Source organism: Brachionichthys hirsutus, chromosome 17 (assembly GCF_040956055.1).
Source record: "Brachionichthys hirsutus isolate HB-005 chromosome 17, CSIRO-AGI_Bhir_v1, whole genome shotgun sequence".
In the NCBI taxonomy this organism is placed as follows: Eukaryota; Metazoa; Chordata; class Actinopteri; order Lophiiformes; family Brachionichthyidae; genus Brachionichthys; species Brachionichthys hirsutus.
The window spans coordinates 10,087,857-10,111,305 of NC_090913.1; the positions used below are offsets into that span (position 1 = coordinate 10,087,857).

At 48.7% G+C, this 23,449-nt stretch overlaps 2 protein-coding genes across 2 annotated transcripts in view; one reads left to right on the forward strand and one right to left on the reverse strand.

Moving 5' to 3' along the window:
- Positions 1-3,663: 3,663 nt before the first annotated feature.
- dclk2a (doublecortin-like kinase 2a) lies at positions 3,664-16,750 on the forward strand. Its single transcript, XM_068750616.1, has 17 exons — positions 3,664-4,069; positions 5,424-5,761; positions 9,411-9,513; positions 10,156-10,254; positions 10,441-10,485; positions 10,863-10,957; positions 11,570-11,663; positions 11,884-11,989; positions 12,314-12,371; positions 12,460-12,579; positions 12,666-12,812; positions 12,896-13,029; positions 13,124-13,201; positions 13,309-13,405; positions 13,720-13,800; positions 13,908-14,021; positions 16,061-16,750. Exons 1-17 carry the CDS (start codon positions 3,664-3,666, stop codon positions 16,730-16,732), a joined length of 2,787 nt encoding a protein of 928 aa, XP_068606717.1. The 3' UTR covers positions 16,733-16,750.
- Positions 16,751-17,541: 791 nt separating this feature from the next.
- The window catches only part of lrba (LPS-responsive vesicle trafficking, beach and anchor containing), a 125,498-nt gene continuing 119,590 nt past the window's right edge, over positions 17,542-23,449 (reverse strand). The window contains exons 55-58 of the mRNA XM_068751051.1: positions 21,759-21,857; positions 21,484-21,680; positions 19,026-19,177; positions 17,542-18,872 (exon numbers count right to left, since the gene is read on the reverse strand). Coding sequence (XP_068607152.1) covers positions 18,782-18,872; positions 19,026-19,177; positions 21,484-21,680; positions 21,759-21,857 — 539 coding nt within the window. The 3' untranslated portion in view covers positions 17,542-18,781. The remainder of the gene's footprint in view (positions 18,873-19,025; positions 19,178-21,483; positions 21,681-21,758; positions 21,858-23,449) is intronic.

Consider the following 23,449-nt stretch of genomic DNA (forward strand, 5'->3'; position numbering starts at 1 on the left):
GACCTCTCCAACTAACTCTAATATAATCGGCCCTGACTAACCGTGCTATCAAATGATGTTCTTCTTCTTGTATTCTGAGGTGTAAAATACCCGGTGGTTGTAGGAGACATAAATATACACTCGTATACATAGAACTCCTATGTCGGCCCTCCATTTCTAAAGGGTTAAATGAGTTCCATAAACAGCGGCTTTCTCCTAGGTAGATTTATCCTGAGGCTTCAACGGTCTCGCTATTAGGAATCACTTAGGCCGAATCTATGGGGAAGCATTCGCCTGTCTCTATCCGCTATTTAACTATTTAATATTAGTTTTATTTGTCTTGTTAAATGCCGATGATTTATGTACTAAGGACTTTCAACGGAAACAAGACCGCAAGGGCTTTTTTGAAGTGCTCCTCTGAGACAGGATGTTTGACTGTATTTGTACTGTAATACATTCTACCGTGTGACTGTACCTGTACTCTAACATTCTATCTAATAAATATATTCATCAAATATATTCATCATCATCATCATCGTGGAATCAAAGAAAACTGCAGCACTGTACTCAAATAGAAAAAAACAGGGGTAAGAAAAATAGCTGGGCAAAGTACAATTGGAGAAATAAGGATGGCAACATGAAGCATGCAACATAAAATCAATATTTGAGGAGGATTTTGAAGGTACAAAACAAACCAGCAATGACGTTCCACAGGTAGAGTCCTCTGTGTCCCTTGATGCTCTGGTAAGGAACCTTGCGTGCATTGTAAATGCAGAAAGACACACTGACCAATGCAAACCCTGCGGCCACCAGCAAGAAGAGGATCACCATCATGTGAAGACCTCCGTTCAACGTCCAAACAAGCTTTGGGAAAACTGCGCAGACAGAGGGGGGGGGACAGAAAACAAGCATAAACCCCACGTTATCAGCTCGATTAGTGGGTTTGTGTGGGTTGCATCCAAAGTGTGTGTGACCAGAGGAAGCTGAAACACAGTGGACTGCTCGTCAATGTGAAGGTCGATCGTACGTCTCTTTGTCTGCCTGTTACAAGCGAGGAAGCTACAACACATCAATAGAACAATGTCTATACTTTATCAAGGATGAGGTCTAACATTTGTTTGCTCTAGTCAGCGGCATTACTCACAGACTGCACAACTGATTTCCATGGAACCTGTTGGGAGGGACGGGGCTTTTGGGCAGAATAGACCCGAGCCTGATATATTTGGTATGTTTAGACATTTTGACTTACTTATAAGCGCAGCATCAGAAGCGTCATAATTTATCAGGCTGGAGTGTCACTGCGCCTGCACCTGTGTGTCTCTCCTACTGTCCTGTCCTCTTGTTCTTCTCCGCTTTCTGGCTGGCTGGTTCCCATCTCTGATCCCATTACCAACTGCTTCCTAGGAAAAGAGCTTCCTTATTCAGCTGAGGAAGCAGGTGCCTCCCTATTGAACCGTTTGATCTTCACTACGGTGGAAACAAAGCAACGAAAAATATTATCGGGATAATTTTATGCTTCATCAATTGTACCCATCCAATTAGGAAAAGTCTTGAAATGAATTAAAAAAACAAATCGTTATATTTTTTTATGATAAACATTGAATGGGGTCAAATTAATTAAAAAATACATCAAATATATTCTTTATTTATCTATTTTACATATTCAAGTTCTGTTGAGCTGTATTTTGACACTTGCAGACTCTACCACTAGAGGGCGCTGAAGCACTTCTCTTCTATTTTACTTTCATTATTAGATCATACAGGAGAAAGTATACTTTGACCTCAAGAAACTGTTTTAGGGATGTGGTGCCCGATAACAGCCACAAAGGAAAAATACTCATCCCCATACAACTGGAGCTAATTATACTCTTATTTTATCATATTCAATATAACAAAAAAAAAAACACAGTAATGTCCATTTGCAAAATGCAGAGATTAACAGTAATGCAATTAAGACCTCAAACAAACATGACCCTTGAGGCAATACATTCAATTTTCAGTTGTAAAAATTAGCAACCTATTTATCTATAAGGCGTGTCATTTCACGTGTATTGCATTGTTCCCTTCAGAGTGGATTGTTTCCTAAGTGATTTCCTTACAAATGCCTGTGGGAGAATTATTCTACAAATCCCTTACAAACTGCATTTACATTAGAGGCTTACCAAAAGTGCCAGGAGAAACAGCCAGTGGGAGCTTAAGTCTTATCGCCGAGCTGATTGTAATTTCCCTTTAAAGAGAGGGATTTGAGTCATGGAGGGATTTTTCTGCTTTGTCATTCTGTACAGGATTTTCCTCTGCCAGGGGAAGAGCACCCCTACTTCTGCTGGACCGCTTCCCCTCTGAAGCGCTGCTCAAACAATACATCCTACACAGCTGGCTTCCAGTCGGGTGCTGTAATCTCATCTCATCCGTCATAATTATATACAGTTGAATGAATGAAGGAAACACAAATATTGGTTAAAAGATCACCAAAGTGCCCTTGTGCTTTTCTAAATCACTACATTCTGGTTGGCATTGTAAAAAGCTGGCGTGTCCCTAATTAGTGCTCAAAGATAGACGGTTTCTGTGACCCTGGCTTCATGAATTAGGCTGCTGTAGTTGAAAAGTGGGTTAACTCATCCCCAGCCAGCCCTTTCTGCTGTGTGGCCCTCTTTCGCACCGGCAGCAGCGACCCTGCAGCGCGCGCCTGTGGGGTGAGGGATGCACCAGGCGGTGAGGGATGCACCAGGCGGTCGGTGAGGGATGCACCAGGCGGTCGGTGAAGGATGCACCAGGCGGTCGGTGAGGGATGCACCAGGCGGTCAGTGAAGATTTCTTATTTGGCATGGTGTCCAGCGACAGACATGCTGCATTCAGGCCCCAAATATTTTACATTTTGTATGCAAATATTCTGTAGACCCCCCCCCCCCCCTTTTTTTTTTAAAGAGCGATTGGGGAAGAGCAGCGGCAGGTTGAGTCCTGTGGAGGTGAGCTCCATTACATTTTGTTTTTTAGAAAATGAAGTTGTACCACAGGGAGAATGAAGCGCAGCCATAGCGTTGCTGCCTGGATCCTTCCATATTTAACATTTGAACAAGAATACTTGAACGCAAACTAATGGAAACAAACAGGTTTATTTTTCCATTAGTTTATAGATTTGCTGTACATCTTGTCAGCGTAAACTTTGCTTTGTGACGCTTTAGGACCCTGAGGCGCGGAGGGCCTTCCCCTTTCCTCATTATCCATCGATTTGACAGCTCGATCGTTCGACCAGTCACAGAGAGGGCGTGAAGTGACGCAGGAGACGGTTTTTAGGGCGATTGTTGCGGGTGCGCCGAAGTTTGGGTCATTTTTTAGGCCCGAGCGCCCATCGAGTTTATCCTCGTCGCTGATAGGCCAGCTGCGATGTCTGCCAAACGCAACTCATTACGCGCGGTCAACCGGATAATCCAGATTACGGCTCCCGGTGCAGTTTCGTGGAGACAGATCGATTCATCGGATCAGCCAGGACGGAATTGATTCTAAGATTATTTCTCTGAACTGTTTTTTTGAAGTTCCGACTCACCCACCGTGGAACTGAAGTGGAGATTTGGAGACGCACACACACGCGTTGTCCTCCTTCCTCCCCGATCGATCGGCGCTCTGCGTAAAAGTTGCTCTTCCGTTTTGGGATCTCGCCTCAGCCCGGAGGAGCAAGCGGCGGACATGTCGCTCAGCAGGAGCATCGAGTTCGAACACTTTGAGGAGCGAGAGAAGCCGCAACGGACGCCGAGGACCGGTTCTGTCTCCGGGTCTCAGCCTGGCTCCAGAGGCAACGGTCTGGCTCCCAGCCCGGCGCACAGCGCGCACTGCAGCTTCTACCGCACGCGCACGCTCCAGTCCCTCACGTCCGAGAAGAAAGCCCGAAAAGTGCGCTTTTACCGCAACGGGGACAAATACTTCAAAGGCTTGGTGTACGCCGTGTCCCACGATCGGTTCCGGTCCCTGGACGCGCTGCTCATGGAGCTCACGCGGTCCCTGTCGGACAACGTCAACCTCCCGCAGGGAGTCCGGATGTTGTACGCGTTGGATGGATGCAGGAGGATCGCCAGCCTGGATGAGTTGGTGGAGGGTAAGCGTGAGGAAACGCGCAACGACTGCAGAGGATCGATACTCTGTATTGATGACAGATTATAAATGGCTCGTGTTAAATTCAACAGGTCACTCTGGACACATTCACGTTTTAAGGTCGACTTTGTAGCCGCGACGATAAATCGATCAGGGAACTGCTGGATCGACATCGATCAGTGGCGCGGCTTCCAGTGGGACGCAGAGCCTCCTTCCCCTGCGTCGTGGACGTCATCTGCGTCTTTGGCATCAGTGTTCTGACATGTCTGACCCAGAGTCGGTGCAGACAGGCGACCCTTCCTCACTGCAGGGGGGGGGCTTTTAGGACTCACCCATGCCCCTGATTGGTGGGTTTAATTTTTTTTAAATATAATTTCAGGATTAATTTGAAGCAGAACAGGAAGACAATTAAATTGACTTGATCAGGAAGTAATCTTTTAACTTAAAAATATGAGCATTTTAACACCAACTGAAAATAAAGTAACCAAGTTCGTAAATGCTCTAATTCACTTTTCTCTTATTTTGTAAAAAGTAGCCGCACAGGGAGCATGTCCTGCAGGGACAGAGACGTCTTTGTGATCAGTGACTCTTTTCTGCATTGTGACCTCCTCCTCTGATGTCACAGACACAGGCACCAGAATCAGAATCAGAACCAGAACCAGAATCAGAACCACTGACCTCTCGGTCCATCTTCATCTGACACTGCAACACAGTTTTTAAGATGAAAGTTTTCGACCGTTGTGTCGGTTTTGGTGACATTTTGAGACCCCTGCAGGAAACGCTGCTGTACTGGTGGGACTGATCTCATCTGTGTCCCACATGAGGACACGTTGCCCCCCCCCCCCACGCCCCCACATCACTGATGGATGTTGCACCTGAGATCCTGCACCTCTGGGATTAAACCCATGTATCTGAGGACAGTTTAGCATTCTGACGAGGTCCAGATGAGTGACAGCCCCACTTATATTTTACATTACTCCCCCCCCAGCTGTGTCCTCGCCTTTTCTAATTATCCTCTCGTTAATTGCATGCTTAATAAAACCAGCTATCCTGGGATCCACTGTCTCACATGACTTTCTCACGCTGCAGCCTGATTCTAAAACCGAAATATCTTGTGGGGGTCTTGATCCAGCAGCCGAGCCCCTGTACGGCACCAGTCACATGACTTTGTTCTTATGGGGGGGGGGGGGGGGGGGCATTTGCGTGTTGGCTGCTGGAGTGGAATGCAGTTTGGAGCAGCGCAGCAGCTGACGGGGAGGGAGGATGGCCGGCCTCTCCTCACTGCATCTCTTCCTGTTAACGCTTTGTTGAGGTTGTTTGACCTTGTTTGACCTCCATCCACGTGTCCCTTCACGCAGGCGAGAGCTACGTGTGCGCCTCCCACGAACCCTTTCGGCGCGTGGACTACACCAAGAGCGTCAACCCCAACTGGTCCGTGGGCGGCAAGACGGGCGCGTCGCGCTCCCTCTCCTGTCTCCTCCCGCTGAGGGGTGACCCGCAGCGCCAGGCCAAGGACTTCATCAAACCCAAGCTGGTCACCATCATCCGCGGCGGCGTCAAGCCCCGCAAGGCGGTGCGGGTGCTGCTCAACAAGAAGACGGCGCACTCCTTGGAGCAGGTGCTCGCCGACATCACGGAGGCCATCAAGCTGGATTCTGGAGCCGTGAGGAGACTGTACACCCTGGAGGGCAGGCGGGTGAGTCTGTCACCAGTCCGGTGCGTTCAAGGGCCGGGTCAAGTCCTCCAGTGGGGGACTGGATTGCCAATATCCACGGGGGGGGGGGGGGCTGTATTGTTCTAAGTGGTTGGGAGGAGCGCTATGAAAACCAGATGGTCCAGCCAGGCTGAGCCAAAGGTTTTATCCTCAGAAGCAGCTGCGTCAGCAGTTTCACACCGTTCAATCGTCTATATAATTATACGGCACAATCACTTCAAAAAGGCTCTAATGACGTTCAGGCCTTTTGCCACCATTATAGTTTCCTCCCTGTACCCCCCCTCTATAAAGTCATGGGTCACTGTTATTCCTATTAACCCGTCCATCTGGGGCCCATTGAGGCTCTCTGGCGTTATGAGATGAGGTGGGCATGAACACAGGGCGCCGCTCATCAACAAGGTTTCTATGGCGACGTCTCATCCGGGTGCGGTCGGAGGTGGTTCGGTTTGTTTTGGCGCCTGGTTCCGTTGCACCTTTTGGCGGATTTGTGTGAGGCTGAAAAGCATCAAGGAACTCTGAAAAGATGAGACAGATAATTCAACCGATGTGATTTTCACCAGTTCCAGAGGCCTAACCACGGAGGGAAATAAATCCCAGGCCCACGGCAGGCTAAAGTTTTAAGGGGGGGAGTTTCTGGCTGGGCAGTAAAACTGGTATTTTGTTCCAGTAAAACGGGGAAAGATTGCTTCAGTATTTCAGGCAGCTGGGCTCAGATGACCTCGAATGACCTCTGATTTGTTTTCCTTGCGATCAGGAGAACATTTCTGGGAGCTCTTTGGGCTTCGGGGCTAATTTGTGATTATGTGAGATACAAACAAATATCACGTTTGGACTGAGAAACCACAGTGGGACAACAGAACCTCCCTGATATTTGCTCTCTGGGAGCCGACGGGAATGCTTCTGGTCCAGATAAACGAGGCTCTTCAGTCGTCCACTGTTTCTCACACACACACACACACACACACTCCGAATGCCTTCCAGCAGCATCCTGCCATCTGCTCCTCAAAAATCAAACCACAGGTCCCATTCTGTCATTTGCAGCCTCCTCTCCCCCTCACACACACACACACACACACACACACACACACACACTCACTCTCACTCTCTTTGGGGTGCCGGCCACCACCGGATAACTGGACCCACAATCCGGAGGAGAGGGTTAAAGTGCAGCTGTCAGGTGTCTGTGTGAGCGAGCGAGCGAGCCAGAATGCTTCTCTTTCCACTCGCTCTCCTGAAAGCTGCTCTCCAGCCTGAATGCTGATTGTGGGTCTTGCTGTTTTGGGCCAGCAGAATCAGCTGCTGCTTTTCAGAGCAACCCCCGTTTTGCATGTCAAAGCTAAGCAGGCGGGCAGAAAATGAGATTTCTGTGTTAATTGTTTCATGGAGGCGCTCATCGGCTTCAGGGGGAAGTTACTGCTCCGGCGCTCGTCAGGTTATCGTTTTCATGTAACAATCCTTTTATAAAGGATTCCTGGAAACGACGAAGCTCAAACTTGGGCCCTTTCCTCACCTTTACACAGCTGGCCAATCAATCCTGACGGCTGACGGCAAACTGAAACGCAACGTTAGTGTTAAATTCAACTCTGTCGTGTCGGCGTTTTGTCTGAACCAGTCAGAGGAAGAGGAGTCAGCGTTCGTCTGCATCCACACAATGAGTGTAACAAAGGCTGAAGGTCGCCTGGAGGTCTCCACACAGCAGCAGGGCAGAAAGAATTTGACCCCATGCTGGGGGGCGTTGGCGGCAGGCACACAAACCGGGACTACACCCACCAGACAACAATTCTAAAAATGCACATTGCCCTGCAGATCAGCTGAGTCAGTTCTTTTTTTTTTTTTTTTTTGTCACTAATGAAATACTTTGAAGTGTATTTACGTGTATGTCCACGTATTTCCGTGTATTCCCGTGTACCTTGGCGATTAGGGCCTGAACCTGTGATGTCCTACTCTTAGGAGATCCTTGTTCTGTCAGCTCCTTCGGTTCAGGCCGGCCTCCAGAGAGGATCGGGAGTCATCAAACATTCTCATGTCTGTTTGTAGACAGTCAGAATCCACGTCGGCATGAGGGCGCTGACGTCTGGCCTTTTGTTCAACCTCCCAATCCAAACCGCTCGTCTTGTCTAACAAACGTTTTGGATACAAACACACACACACACACACACACACAGGCTTCATTGTGTTTAGGACCCTCCTACATGTTGATGCCCTGCAAAGCACCAGCAGGCGTCAGAGCGGGGAGGGGGGGGGGGCATTTTGGGGGCACACGGGGCTTTTCTTTCCCTTTGTTTCTAAAGTGGCCCTTCTCCTTTCTTTTTTGCAGCGGGGCCCTTTCGCTCTCATGTTGGCATCGTAAAAGTGACTGACTGCTTCTTTTACCGCCTGTGTGGCTGCTGCTGATTTTTTGACTGCGTGCGATGAAAGCAACAGATTTAGAAAGCAGCGAGTTAATGACGGGTTTTGCTTTCTCTCTGCTCTCTTCGGAGCTGCCTTATCTTGGCTGTCACAGATTCACCCCCCCCCCCCCCCTAATCCAGGGGAATTAAACTGTCTGGGAGGGCAGCCTCTGTGTCTGAGGACAAGTTCAAGTGGAGTTAATAGCCTGGTTGGTTTTAGTTTAAGCACCCCCCCCCCCCCCTCCTAAGTGGCATCACAGCAGTTTAAGGGTGAGATTAAGATCAAATATTCAACCTATTTTATTTCCTCAGGAACAGCAGGGATGCTGTGAAGGCTGGCGTCCCCCAGGGGGGGGATTATTTCATCTTTCTCATGGTGTTACTCAGTGAGGTTTTGATACCCAGTGATTACTGTGAATGATTACTGTGATCACCGTGTATTAGTATTCTGTACTACTGTCATGTCCGCCTTCACAAGCGAGTGTTTTACTTCCTCGGCCTATTTTGGTGAAACATTTACAGGATTTTTCCTCTTTTCTAAATTCTCAGCAGATGCTGTGACAAAGTGCTGCAGATACTTGATCCAGAACTGTTGTGAAGAGACTCGGATAATAAATGTTCTGTTTTTAATTCCTGAAAACTCATTCTCCTCCTCCGTCATTCACGGACATCTGACTGTGGGGCAGCAGGAGTGTCGTCTGGGCTGTCGCAGTTATCATTGATCTGCTATTTTACGCTTCAGATGTCTCACTCCTACTTGACTTCTGTTGCGTTTTCTTTATGCGGTGCAGATCGTCTGTCGTTCTCACGACACCCGTCTTCTAAACACACAACGCCCCTCGTACTTAAAAGTAGCGCCTCTTTCTGTCTCGATGGCAGGGAGCCGTGGGTGGAAAAACGATCTGCAGGAAATTAACTCTAATGGTGTGACAGTTTAAAATAACCAAGACTAACGGCCCCGCCACAGAAAAGACGACTGTGCGGCTTCCCCCCCCCATAAGTCTGCATTGACTCTGCAAAATCCTGGCTGTCCCGGGACACTGACCTTCGTCCTGTCGCGCTCCGTGCTGCACACCGGTGTGGAGACGCAGCCGCAGCCTGCAGCGTTGTCCAGACAGCTGTGGTGGAACTCGGTATTGATCAGGATGGCTGCATTACTCCAGATTATGTCACTGTGTGAACCTGGACTGCATGTGTAACCTTCAGGGACAAGAATTGAAGTGGCGTTTTTTGTCCTCCAGATCACCTGCCTGCAGGACTTCTTCGGGGATGACGACGTCTTCGTAGCGTGCGGCCCGGAGAAGCACCGCTACTCCCAGGATGACTTTGTGTTGGATCACAGCGGTAAGGCCCGTGTGTGTGTGTGTGTGTGTGTGTGTGTGTGCGTGCGTGTTGTTCCTCACTCATTTCCTTCAGGAAGTCGAAGGAAATGAAGTCCGTGTGTTGGATTCTCTTTTCTTATATGAAGTTGTCTGTGATCATGTTTTGCTCGGATCATCTCATTATTTGTCACAAATGATGGATTCAACCATCTTACATCATTATACTTTTGATAGTTGTTTGAACCTTTTACTCATTTGTATGTGTGGTTTCCATGGAAACATAGTTTTAGGGTGGTCATCTTCTGCAAGGCAAACCCGCCCAAGCCAATCTGAACTGCTTTTTGGTTTTGTTGCATACTGATGTCGGCTTGTGTGATGTTTGTTTTTTTTGGTGGGGGGGGGGGGGTATGACCTCTTCAAAGCAGCAGGTCCTCACCCAACCTCGATCGAGCTCGTAGGAAGGAAAGAGGTTTGTTATAGCTGGAGCACCGACATCCGCCGTCCTGTTTTGTCAGGTTAGCCGACAACATGCTAACACTGTCACTGAGGGATGGCGGGCGAGTCACACGCAGAGAGAGTTTGCAGCTTTTGTCTTACTTACTCTCCTGCGCTCCACTTTTAGGAATCGGGTCTGAACGCACCTGCATGCCTGTTGTCTTCCCAGAATGCAGCGTGCTGAAGTCCTCCCGCAGCCGCTCCGCCACTCCAAACCGGAAAGCAAAGAGCCCGGGACCGTCCCGGCGCAGCAAATCTCCTGGTGCAGGTGAGACACATGGACGGACAGCATTTTTACATGACTGGTATGAAACATCAGCGTCTCTGACAAGTAGTGACTCAGCGATTTGTGCCAGCTTGAAGCGTCTGCAGTCGTAAAGTCCATCGCTTTCAAAGTGTGATTTCATTTTGCCCCTCCCGGTTCTTTTCTTTGCCTTGGCTTCGGACTCTTCAGCGAGACAAACTGTCCAGCACTGTCAGTCTCCTGTCAAAACCCCAGGTGAGGACGGCGAGTGTCCTATCAGTGTGTGTGAAACAGATTCCATGGTTCCATCCAGTTCCTTCTTATTTCTATCTTTACCCCTAAAAGCTGCAGTTTGTTCGTGTGTGTGTGTGTGTGTGTGTGAAACACTGATTTAAATGTTGCTTGACAAAAACAAGATAAATACCCAGACGGAGGAGTGATGCTACAGTAGAAACACGGCCTGCAGGCAGCTTAGCTGGGTTTATTTATGCCCACGATAGAAGCTGATGTATCATGTCTCCGTATTTGTGGCAGAAATCAAGATGGCTGCAGGCAGAAATCGTCTGTTTGGCTCAAACGGTTGCCGCCGCCTCCGCCTCTTGTGTCAGTCCTTCTTGCTTTCCTCTGTTTAGCGAACGGCGTCTCGAGCAGCCAAGTCTCAGCTTCGAGATCCACCAAGTCGTCCACTCCGTCTCCCACCAGCCCCCGACCCCTGCCAAGTATGAAGGTAAGACAGTGTTGCTCACCTGGGGGGGGGGGGGGGGGGACCTGTCCGGTTCCATCTCCACCCGGTTTGCTTACCACTCCCCTTGTGTGTGTCCTTCAAGGGTTTAATGTCCTTTTATCAGTCTTCTTAAAAATGTCATGAACCTACATATATAATGTGGGGACTGACTGACTGTGACCTATGACCCCCCCCCCCCCCGGCAGCTCTGGGATGTATTCTGGTTGAGTTTGAGACGCTAATCCGATTTATAGATGGATTCCTCTGTAAGCTGCGTGTTCGGCCCACACTAGTTTCTAACTGCTCCAGCCAGCTGGCAGGCCGCCTCCAAAGGTCCGCCGTCCCGCTCTAAGCCGACTCAAAGACTTATCTGTCCGCGTTCGTTCGGCTGCAGATTTGTATGACGTTCCGACGGCTTGTAAATCCACTGTCAGAGAGGCGGCGCGGAGCCACGTGGTGGCGTTCTGGGTAGAGGAACGCCACATAGCAGGGAAAAGAATCCGCTGCTGATGAATGATCCGCCTTTCATCCGTTCACGTCGTAGTTTGTTTTTAAACATCAGGTTTTGGTTCAGGCACTTCGTCTCCTCTATTTTCTTGCGTTTGCATCCTGCAGATTCCTCCTTCGCATTACGCCTCCCTGCCGAATGTAAATGGATCGCTGGACAACCACCAGGAGCAACAAGCAACCAATCGACTGAGTCCAGAGGGTACAGCTCCGCCCCCCCCCCCCCCCCCCATTAAGACAGGATGTGCTTATGTAACAAGAATGGGGAGAGTCGGCCTCATGTGGAGGATGAGGATGAAACATCCTGGTGCTGTGTGAGCTCTTGTGTCGGCCCCACGGATTGATTCGCTCTCCGACCTCCCTCAGTTTTATTATTTATTATTTGTTGTCCTTTTGTGAACCCGGCCTCTCCTCCTCCGCAGCCAACGGCAACCATTATCTTCCCGCCTCCACCATCTTGGAAAAATACAAAGTCGGCAAGGTCATCGGCGACGGCAACTTCGCCGTGGTCAGAGAGTGCGTGGAGAGGTAGGTGAGACTCTCGGTCGGGCCGAACCTGAAGCCGTCTGCAGCGACCACGCGGCAGGCCGCCGTGTCGCGTGGCGAGACGCGACACGCAACACGTGCGTTAGCGGCTCCTCCAGGGTTCTTAGATCCTGATTACCGACAGGAATATCTCGTGGATTAAAGTCGACACCGGTCGGGCAGAAAGAGGACTGTTCAAGGAAGCGGTCCGAGCTTCCCCGCGGAGGATGTCCTAAAACCTCGGACCCTTTATTCTGGCCTCCGGTGGGTTCAGATCAGACGCCCAACCTCCTGCTCGCCATCACTAACCGCAACGTTTCTTTTCAGGTCCACGGGAAAAGAGTTTGCTCTGAAGATCATCGATAAAACCAAGTGTCGTGGAAAGGTCTCGCTCTGCCCCTCCCCCCCCCCTTAATGCCACGCGGCAACCCCGCGCTCTTTTGACGCCATTCTTATTTCTCTCTGGCTTCCAGGAGCATCTCATCGAGAATGAGGTGGCCGTGCTGCGGAAGGTGAAGCATCCCAACGTCATCATGCTGATCGAGGAGGTCGACACTTCTTCTGAGCTCTACCTCGTCATGGAGCTGGTCAAGGTACCCTATTCTAATGGGGGGGGGGGGGGGTACGCACTCCACATTCCTCTGTGTGGTTGAATGCGATTTGTTTGACGTCGGCACAGGGAGGGGATTTGTTCGATTCCATCACCTCCTCGGCCAAATACACGGAGGGAGATGCGTCTGTCTTGGTGCGCAACCTCGCCGGCGCCCTGCAGTACCTCCACGGCATCAACGTCGTCCACAGGGACATTAAACCAGAGAACCTGCTGGTATAGATTTACCTTTACACCGCGGTTCTGGTACCGACCCAGCTGCTCCGCGGGCTCGAACTGAACACGTGCTTCACCTTCAGGTGTTCGAGTATCCAGACGGCACCAAGTCCTTGAAGCTCGGGGACTTCGGTCTGGCCACAGTGGTGGCAGGGCCTCTGTACACCGTCTGTGGAACCCCAACATACGTGGCTCCAGAAATCATCCTGGAGTCGGGGTAGGCCTGGGATGGTGGAACTGGTTTGGGTTTAAGTCCGCGGGCCATCCTGACCTGCTGTGACCCCCCCCACGTCTCTGGTCTCTGTCCACAGCTATGGTCTGAAGGTGGATATCTGGGCTGCCGGCGTCATCGCCTACATCCTTCTGTGTGGCTTCCCCCCGTTTAGGAGGTGACCGTTCTCGTAAAGCTTCTGCTTTAAGGCCCGGTTACGGGTCCGGTCCTGGCAGAGCGATGCAGAATGAATTCAGCCAATGAGTGCGTTTCTTTGCTGTGTAGTGAGGACAACATGCAAGAGGATCTGTTTGACCAGATCCTTCAGGGACAACTGGATTATCCCAGTCCTTACTGGGACAACGTCACTGACTCGGCCAAGGTTGGACACACACACACACACACACACACACAATCATGTGACGTTGCATGACCTTTAACGACTACTGTCTGAATAAGTTAACTACAAGGTGAAATAGCTCTAAATAAATGCTGATGTTGAGGAGTGCTGCCCCCTAGTGTTAGAAAGCTGCTATAAGCACCCGCATTGAAACTGATCACACCAAACCTGAAATGAACCCCTTTAGAAAGACTTGAACATCGTGAAGTTAATAACTTGACGTGTGAAGAAACAGAACGCTGCTGCTAACGTTTAACCCGTTCTGATAGCTATAGCTTTGATTTCTACATTTGCAGGAGCTGATTGGACGGATGCTGCAGGTCGACGCCGAGGCTCGATTGGCGGCTCAGGACGTTCTCTCCCACCCTTGGCTCGCGGTATCTCACCGCAGTTCTTTTTGCATCTGTGTTCTGACCCCCCCCCCCCCCTTTTGTGTGTCTGTGATTCCTATATCACGTTCTCGTGCATTCGTTTCCACGCTCAGGACGAGGCGGTCGTTGTCAACATGAGAATGGAGGTCACAGGTAAACTGAAGAGTCGCTTTAACAGCGTGCCGAAGCACCACCACAGCGCCACGGCCGGGGTGTCGGTCATCATGGTAAGAACCCCAAAACTGCATGAGCGACGCATTCCTCCGGAAATATGGCTGTTGTATTTGGACCGGAGGATTTTTTTGTGAGCATCACAAGATGAACGTTCACAGATCTCTGGAATCTGTAACTGATTTGGGTTTAATAATAGCCGATTAGGTGGGCTGGGCCTTTTCCTAAACAAGGTGCTGATTGTTTGACCCAAATAGAGAAGATTAAGCCTCTTTGAATATTCTTCATGTGAATCTTGATCAGGCTTCAGAGTATCTGACCTCAATCATCATCCGTGGAGACATTAAAGACAACCGGTGCAGCCGAAACGGGGAAAATCAAGTCATGACATCTTCCCGTTCTGTCCGTTCCATGCCTCCTGGTCATCATCATCATCATCATCGTCATCTCCTCGGCCCACCCTCTTCAGTCCGTCTGTCTGCACTTAAAGGGGGTCGTGAGGGGGGGGGGGTTCTCATGAGAAATTTGATTTGATCTTCAATCTCATTTGACAGTTTGAGGTGTAAGCATTGGGCCTTGGCCTCAGCCTCTCCTCCTCTCCCTCCTCCCCTCTCCTCCTCCTCATCCCTCCCACACTCCCGACCCAGGAACACAAGGGACGCCTGAAGCCGAGAGCCGGGTACACACTCTGCACCCCCCCCCCCCACCCCCCCTTCCTGCCATCGCCCTTCCCTTCGCCCTCTCGTCTCCATCTATAATGGCCTTTCCCTTTCTTCCTGTTTTTCTCTCAGCCCCCCCCCCCCCCCTCCCCTTCTCTTCTTTGCTGGTGTCCAGCTGCAGCGACTGTCCTCAATAACCGACTAACGCTCTCCCAACATGCACTCTGTCCTGGATTCTCATTCGCCACAGCTCCGTCGTCTGCATATCATTACATTACACAAACCTTAAGAGGTTTTTATGCGTTTGATCTGCAGTGATGTTGCAAGAACCTACCCCCCCCCCCCCCCCTCTCTCTGCCACTTCCTGTTGTTTGGTAGAAATCTTTAATTCATCCTTAGAATCAACTTTCTTGAATCTAAATGGGCGTCACTCTATTTGTCACTGCTTCACGTTAATGATAATCTGGTGCCACCATGTGGACAAGTTCAAGAACTGCCCCAGCACTGACAAAGTTGCAGAGACGTTTGATCACTGATTGGATACAAGATTCCTTGTATTTTAAAGGACAAGTCTGATATTGTTCTTTATTATTCAAACTGTCAATAAAGTCCAAACTTAATTAAATCAATCACTTTACAATATTATGGTCTACTATTTTCTCTAACAAAATATGATGCAGGTTATTGCATTCTGGATTGGTAGTGCGGTATAACACAGATATCAACCAGCCAATCACAGCTGGTCATGGATTTCATTGACAATATGAATCTTATTTTAGCATTGCATTCTATCGATTAGTGCCTAAACACTGTGTTTGACTCAAAGTTCAAAAATGAACCGGGTCTGAGCGCTGAGCTGGAACAGTGTCCGTCCGTCATGCTTGTTGTGTGTTACTTGTTGAACTGGTGAGCTAGTAAGTCTGTCCCTTTTTGCTTCTCCCCTTTCCTTGCGTTTTGGCCCCCTCTGATTTAGCTCCAAGGTGACGGTACGTACTTAGCGCTACGCCTCCTCTGTTCTGCTGCGGAGACGAGGGCAAATGAGGAAAATTAACTTTCCCATCCCAAATAAGAACACGCCATTGACTTTCCTCAAAAGCACAATGCCTGTAGATGTGTGTGTGTGCATCCTGTGGATGAAAACTTAAATGTCTAATTCCTCATTTGCCCTTTCCCGTGCCTTCTAGAATAGACAGAATGATCTAATTTGGGTCAAACCACATCGTCTGTCAGTTGTTTACGTTCATTTCCATTCAGCTTTTTCATTTACAGACATCATGAAAAGCACAAAACCATAAAACGGAATCATTTAAAGGAAAAACTCACATTTTGTTCACTTTGACGACTCGGTTGAATTCCGAACTCTTTCCTGTTGTGGTCGGTGTCACTGGGAGTCGTCTGAAATTCAAACGGATGGTTTGGTCTCTCTGTTTCGCCAGAACACAGCTCTAGATAAGGAGACCCTCCACCTCACCACCTGCCGTCGTCCAGGCCCCCCAAGAGTGCCGTGTTCACCCTCGTTGGCGGGCAAGAAAGTCCATTCCGCCCCTCCAGTCAAACCAGCCTCACTGATGAAGGCCTCACCGATCAAACGGGCGTCACGCGGCAAAGATCCAAAACCTTCCACCCTGCTTTCACCCACCAGGGCAGCAACGACTGCTGCGCCCGGTTCTCCATCGGCCCGCTTCCCGTCTCCAGCGGAGGACGTCGACTTCCCTCCCTCTGCCCCAGCCAGTTCCTTCCATTCCTCGCCTCCACCCTCCGCTGGAACCTTCCTGCCCGTTTCCGCCCTTCCCTCACCCTCCACCCCTCTTGCTCCTTTCATCTACACGACTCCCTCTACGCCCGTGTCCTGTCCTTCCCCGTCATCTCCAACCAAACCAGCCCGAACGTCCTCTCCTCTTTCTCCCTCATCGTCCACCAATGAGAAAACACCCCTGTCTCTCCTCCGACCAGATGTATTCTTCCCTCTCTCTTCCCCAACCAAACAACCTTCCTCCTCTTCTCCTCCTTCTACACCCCCCAGATCTGCAACCCCACCCTCCCCTGATGAGCCTTCTTCTTCTAACCCTCTGCCTGCTGAGGAGCTCATGGAGACACCTCCTCTGTAGCTGTATTCAGGCCTCCTCGTCGTCCTCCTCTCAGTAGGAGTGGGCTGGACCTCCGGTACCTGTAAACTGAGCCACTGGTTGCCGCCTCAGATTATTCTCATCCCTCTCATTTTTAAAGACGAAGGACCCAATCTCGTGTACAGTTCACCAATTTATTCACTCAAGAGGAAAAGGCTGGTTTGTCCCTGAAAGTATGGAAACAATTCATCTCGTAAATGTGAAGTCATCTTGTTTATTATCTGTTTGCTCCCTTTTGTACATATTTGTTGCACCCAATTATGAGCCCACGTTGCCTGGGGGGGGCAGTTTCTGACACAGGCGTTATTATATGGAGGTTTTGAATGAATGTCGTCATGGTGACGCTTCTGCATGAACTTTAGTTTTTGATTTGATTTGGAAATCTAGCTGATGTTTGCAGCCTATTAGACTTCAAGCTGGTTGCAGACCCTTCTTCCCTGTAAGGCCATTTAGCTTCCTCTCTTTGTACGCGTAGAGTTTAAGTGATTTATAAAGGGCTTTTTGTATGAAAGGCTTTGAAACAGAAATGGATCTGTTGAACTGGAGATGGTTTTAGAGTAACTGCATCTGTCTTACTGAAATAAATAAAACAAGAGAAAAGCAGACTTCAAATGACTGATTTGTGACGTCAGCCAGTAGAGCACGTTAAATACATTGAAATTCTGTATACATTTGTGATTGCTTTTTATGTTCATGAGGAAATGCATAGAATGTGTCCATCTCTGCAGCAGAAGACCCAAAAACAGAACAACAACAGGACGAGCAAGTGTTTGTGCCAAGTCCAGATTTGTTCAGCTGGAAATCAACAATTTCCACAGTAGAGATCTACATATGTGATTTTAGCGGCCCCTAAAGGTTTCACTCTGCGATAGCATCTTAATCCAGAGGGGGGGAAAAAACACCCACCAGGATAATTCAAATTACAAAATTAAATTTTATTGCCAGAGCACACAAAACACTCAACGGATTGCAAAAAAAAAAAAAACAGTTTAATAGTTAACAGATCATCCAAAAGTAAATTAAAGAATGGTTCCCCCAAAATGAAACGGGTACAGGTTGACATTTATCCGACAGGAACACGCCTTATCGCTGTTACATCGTCGCTCATCCATTGATTTAGACCGCAGTGATGAAAAGGAAACGGAACTCAAAGACGCTAACGATGCTACGCTGCCTCGAGCACCAGCTACGGTGGTGTGACACGATTTTCAGATCTTCATTTGAAAAGAGAATCTTGTTTTTCCTTCACGGACGGTCTTGAAGGGTCATGATTTGAGGATGAAGAGAAAAAAAATTATTCGCTCACTTAGTCGAGAAATAGAAGGGACAAAATCCTCGATAGATTCCCGACATCCTCCAAGAAGATCATATTTAAAGCTTTAATGCAAAAGATCTGTGCCGGTTTGTTTCACACAGCTAGTTAGCAACGCACACAAACGGACTCTCTTACAAAGGGAATGCAAGTTTTAAATATGGACTACGTTTGAACAGAATATATTTATAAATGTATATTTCCTCTTCATTTATCCTTTTAATCCATTAGTTATTTCATATCCACCGGCTTGTAGTGCCAAAACACCCCCCCCCCCCCCCCAAAAGAAAAAGAAAAGAAAAAGGTTGTGAATGTGAATGATTCCCGACAAAAATACACACACACCCCCCTCCAGATGAAATAAACACAAATCACTCACCCTAAAGTACACAAATATTTGGATTTTAAAGCGAAAAGGTTCCCGCCAGCGCCCCATAAATCACAGCGTTCTTTTTCCAGAGGATGAAAATAGACTCTTACAGCTAAAAATAGATTTGTTTTTAACCGTACAGTCACACGACCCCCCCCACCCTGTGATTTATATGAAAATTGTCTATCCGATCTACAAAATATAGCTATGCCCTTTTTAAAAAACAAATAGTTCCTATAACAGGACAGATAGTCGTCTCTTCTTTCGTAGGATACATTCAGGACGGAGACAGAACAGTGCTCTTGATATAAAGGGTCACACTTGAAACGATCCGGATCCGCGTCGGGGCTTAGTATCTGGTTTGGTACTCGTGGTGCCATCTGTTGAAGTCGTTGTAGAAGAGCACGATGCTTCCGGAGGCCATGCCAGTGATGATGCACCTGAGCGGGGTGGGGGGGGGGGGGGGGGGGTGAGCTTGTCTTTGACGAATAATCAATTCATTTAATCTACTATTAACAAACCCCAACGCAGGAGTGATTTCTTTAAACATTCCACTATGACAGAGCTGTAATGGGAGAAGAAGCTTTACTAACCTCTGGTCATGTGACATGGCCATGGAGCGGATTCCCGCATCACAGCCCGGGTAGGTGAACAGCTTTTGGAGGTTGTGGACCTGCCAGACGGAAACTACGCCTCCGTCGCCGCCCGCCAGCAGGTACTGACCGTCGCGGCTCAGTAGCATGGCCTATCAGAGATGGGGGGGGGGGGGGGGGCGAGAGTGATCACTTTTTAATGAGCGTCAGAATTGATGGGTCAACGCTTGGGTTTTGGGATGTTCCCCTCGCGATGTTAAAAGCCTCTCGCAGCACAGCTATTCCACCTAGAACAACATGCATAAATAGTCTGCGAATAGGGCCGGCCGCCTGGGGGCCATTCGTCTCTCGTGTCAAAGCAAAGCTCATACTGAGAGGTCACATGGTCCGACAAAGGATGCCGAGTCAGCGCCGCCATCCTTCGGGGGCTCTCTGCACGCGGAGCGTGACTCGCTACAAAGATGGCTCCCCACAGCGCGGCTCAGAGATTTACTCGTCTCATCTGCTTCTCCTGCAAACTGTAACAGCTGAACGGCTCCTCCGGGATTCAGACGGACACAAATCAGGTCGTGTGTTGGAGTCTATTACGGGCGCAGCGCGTAGTGGAAGCCCCGGCCGGAGCATCAATCAGAGCGAAACCCTAGCTGATGAAATGACGAGGCAGAATGCGAGTCCTAAAAGCAGCAAATGACACTAATTTAGAGCTTTCCTTGGTCGTGGTTTTTACGACACCGGGGTGGGGCCCTCTCGTTCCGCAGGAGACGGCGGCATGTGTGTTGAATCAGGCTCGCATTCAAACGAATGGGCCACTAGGGGGCAGTCAGAAACACGCAAATATCGCCAAAAAGTTCGTTTTTTTAATTATTATTAAAATAATATAACAAATGAAACCATATCCAGCATATCTTTAAAGCTGATGAACAGGTTTTAATAAGCGGTGAAAGCTGGTCGTTTTTCACAGTGAAAAAGGACTATTTACTGGCCCCTGTTTTGCATTAATGTACCTGCGCTTCTACTAATGGAGTCCATGACCTTACTGAAGCCCAGCAGGAGGCTGGAGAACTGGCAGACATGTCAGCCGGGCCAGGTAGGAGGCTGCAGACAGACATTATAAATCAGTCCTCTGCCACTGGGCGGCCGAACAAGATGGCCGACAGCTCGGTGGGAGCCAAGATGGCTCCGCGGGCTCAGATGACTAAAAAAATGACTCCAGCAGAAACATGTGCATTTTTAAATGGCCATATTTCCTACTTCTTTTTTTTAGGGGGGGAAACGGTGGGTGGACTTTGAGGCTGGGGGGGGGGGGGGGGGGCAGAGAGTTTAATTTATAGTGCTGTTAATCCCCCTGTTACATGGACGAAGGCAACGAAAGAAAAAGAAAAACACCGGCGTGGTTGCACCGCCTGAGTTATGCTACAGCCTGAAAGACTGTAATCCATTCAGCATGGCTTCTGTCACCATTAGACGAGGATGCCGACTGTTGGCCCGTCACACGACCTGGGACTCCAGACCCGTATAAATGCACAGTGCAAACATTCCCTCTGTGTCTAAGTGGACACTAAGCCAGGACAAACACTTATTTATCCTGGCGTCCCACCGCGCCGGGAATGCGAGGGCTGAGGCGATTGATTCTGGTATGTACATAAATGCACTGAATACAGTCTCAGACCTGGGGTGTGGAGTTGAGAGTGAGGTGGACGGTGGGGGGGGGGGGGGGTCGAGACTCTCACAGCCTCGCTCCAAGATGTTTGGGATTTCTCTAATGCCGTCTGACACGGCTGGAATTTAAAACAGCGAAAAGGAGAGGCAGCGAGGCCGGCCAGCGGCGCACGCCGTTCCCAGCCTCAGCGCTCTACTTTAAGGGGAAAAATGTTAACACTTTGAGGTCCTCATTAGACAAATGTATTTTTTATTTTTTTGCAAGCAATCAAAGAAAACACGAGTGTGTTGGCATTAATCACGTCTCCCGCCAGCGCCGCATTTGAAGTTTAGTGTCGGAGCCGGCTGCTTGGCGGGTTAGGATCCCGAACACAAGACGGCTCCTAATAGGAAACAGGCTGCTGGCTGTCTGTCAGGGCCAGCTTACATTTCCCAGGCCAAAGCGGAAACAAAAGGTCAGGAAACCAAAGGCAGTAGCCTCCATCTGATGTCACTCCAACCACCAGGGAGGAAATGTGGGAAGTGGGGAATGAGCCGTCTAGTTAATGGCGTCGGTGTCCGGAGCTGACCACTCCTCTGGAATGTTCTCTACCACTGCAGCCAATCCAATCTGACCTGACAACAGGGCTGGGGATCAAAAGGATATTTCCTCTGGTGTGTGTGTGTGTGTGTGTGTGGGAAAAGGAAAAGAAGGGATTGGAAGCCACGGTTTCCCCCCCTGAGGCACGCCAAATCTCCGCCCGTAAGAAAGCCTTTAATCAGTGAAGGGGAAGTTTGTGCGCTGATGCGGCTCGCTTACCTTCACGCTGTCCTCCACCTCCATGTATCTCAGCAGCTTTCCGTTCACGCTGAACAGGCAGAAGTGTCCCTTGTCATAGTAGACCACGCAGTTCCCCTCCGTGGACGACTGGATGAGACGAGGTCTCAGGCAGCATTCCGGGCCCTCCAAGGTCCGCAGCAGGTCCCCATTCATGGAATGGATCAGACAAGGACCCTCTGAAGGAACCGACGGACAACATAGCGAGTGGTGCAGCGACGCCCGGTGAAGACATATTTAAAGAGCGGCGATCTCACCTCTGCAGCCGCTAATCACGAGACCCAGCTCGGCGCAGACGCTGGCGCAGGTCACTTCACAGTCGTGGCCCGTTAGGATGGCCCGCGGCGTGGTGAAATCTGCACGGGCGACACCGACAAGACCGTTAAAAGATGCTTTGATACATCTGGTCACTGGAGGGAATGAAATTACACGTCTAGTAATGAGAACAGATAAATAAATAGGATAACCTCAGCTTTAGTGGATCTAAGATCCTTAATTCAGTTGAAAACAGCCACACGGTGACGGGGATTAAAGCCGCGTGCAACAGCAGATTGTTGCAGCTCAAACGTGCATCTGAACGCAGATGCACGTGCGCCGCAGCTTGCTGCACGGCCTTCGAGAACCTCATTCACTCTCACTTTCTAGCACTTGTCACCCTCCGCCTCTCCCCATGTTTAAAACCTTGACCCCCATTCTGTCTTCACTGGATCCAGATGTTTCTGTTCCACAGAGGGAGAGAGACAGAAAGGAAGCGAGAGAAGCCAACGGTCCATCTGATTATTGAGCCGTCAGGAGGCTCGCCCCGAGTTTGGATTTTGCTCCATGACATATTTCTTATTTTATTTTACAAATGCAGATGGATTTATTGCAATCGATCTGTAAAACTGGTTGAAATATTGTAAGTATGAGGCGGAGTGAGGAGTTCATTAGGGTAGGTCTCATTTTTATTTGTCAAAGGTCAGTTTGAGTCCAAAGAGAGGAGCACGGGGGCGACAACTCCGATACGCGATACTTTGTATATCCAAAATCCCACAGCGAGTGTTAAACCCTAATTGATTCCGTGAATCCTCCTGAAACCAATTCATTTGCAGAGTTAATCTAATATTAGAGATTATATTGCAGATTTCAAAGGGAGGCATAAATCAATGTGTGGATTTTGATGCAAAAAATATTCTCAATGTGTGATGAAAACATAGATTTTGATCACTTAATTACAAAAAAAACACATTTTAAAAAATGCACTTTTATTTTTGACAGAATAACAGATGATTTTTTTTTTTTTGTGTGGCTATTATTTCTCCACTTTGTGAACACCAGGGTCAAACAACAAGTCGACAGCTTTATTATTTACACATTCGGTTTAAAATTAGCGTCCTCTGAGTCTCTAAGAGCAGAAGCATGATGTTGGATCCTGCTAAGATTAGATAAAGTCGATAAATCAATTAACACGATGAGCTGCCGTTTGGTTTGAATCACATCTGATTATCTGGTTATGATTTGATGACATCACACATTAGAAGCATCATCTGGATTCAAGGATGATAAAATAGCTAGCAAATGGTAACACATTAAATAATCAGGCAATATTCTAATTGTGTAATAAAGAACAAAAATACTGGAAGCGTATTACAATTTATGAAATATTTTAATATATCTGCGTTTATTACATCCAGTCACGCATCAAGGTACTCGTAAAAACTGTGTGAAAAAACACATGTTCCAAAAAAGGGCGTGAGAAAGTAAGTAATTTTCACTTTTAGTAATGAATGTGAAAACAGTTCTTAAGCATCAGAGCTGATTTTACAGCTGAAGCCTGCTCGTTTAAAGTAAAGAATGGAACTCGTCAAACTGGATTCCCGTCTTTCACCAGCAGGTGACAGCGGTGTCCGAGGAATCTGTGCATCGCCGTGCACGACATCAGCGCCAACCCCAGTGTGCATAGGTCAGA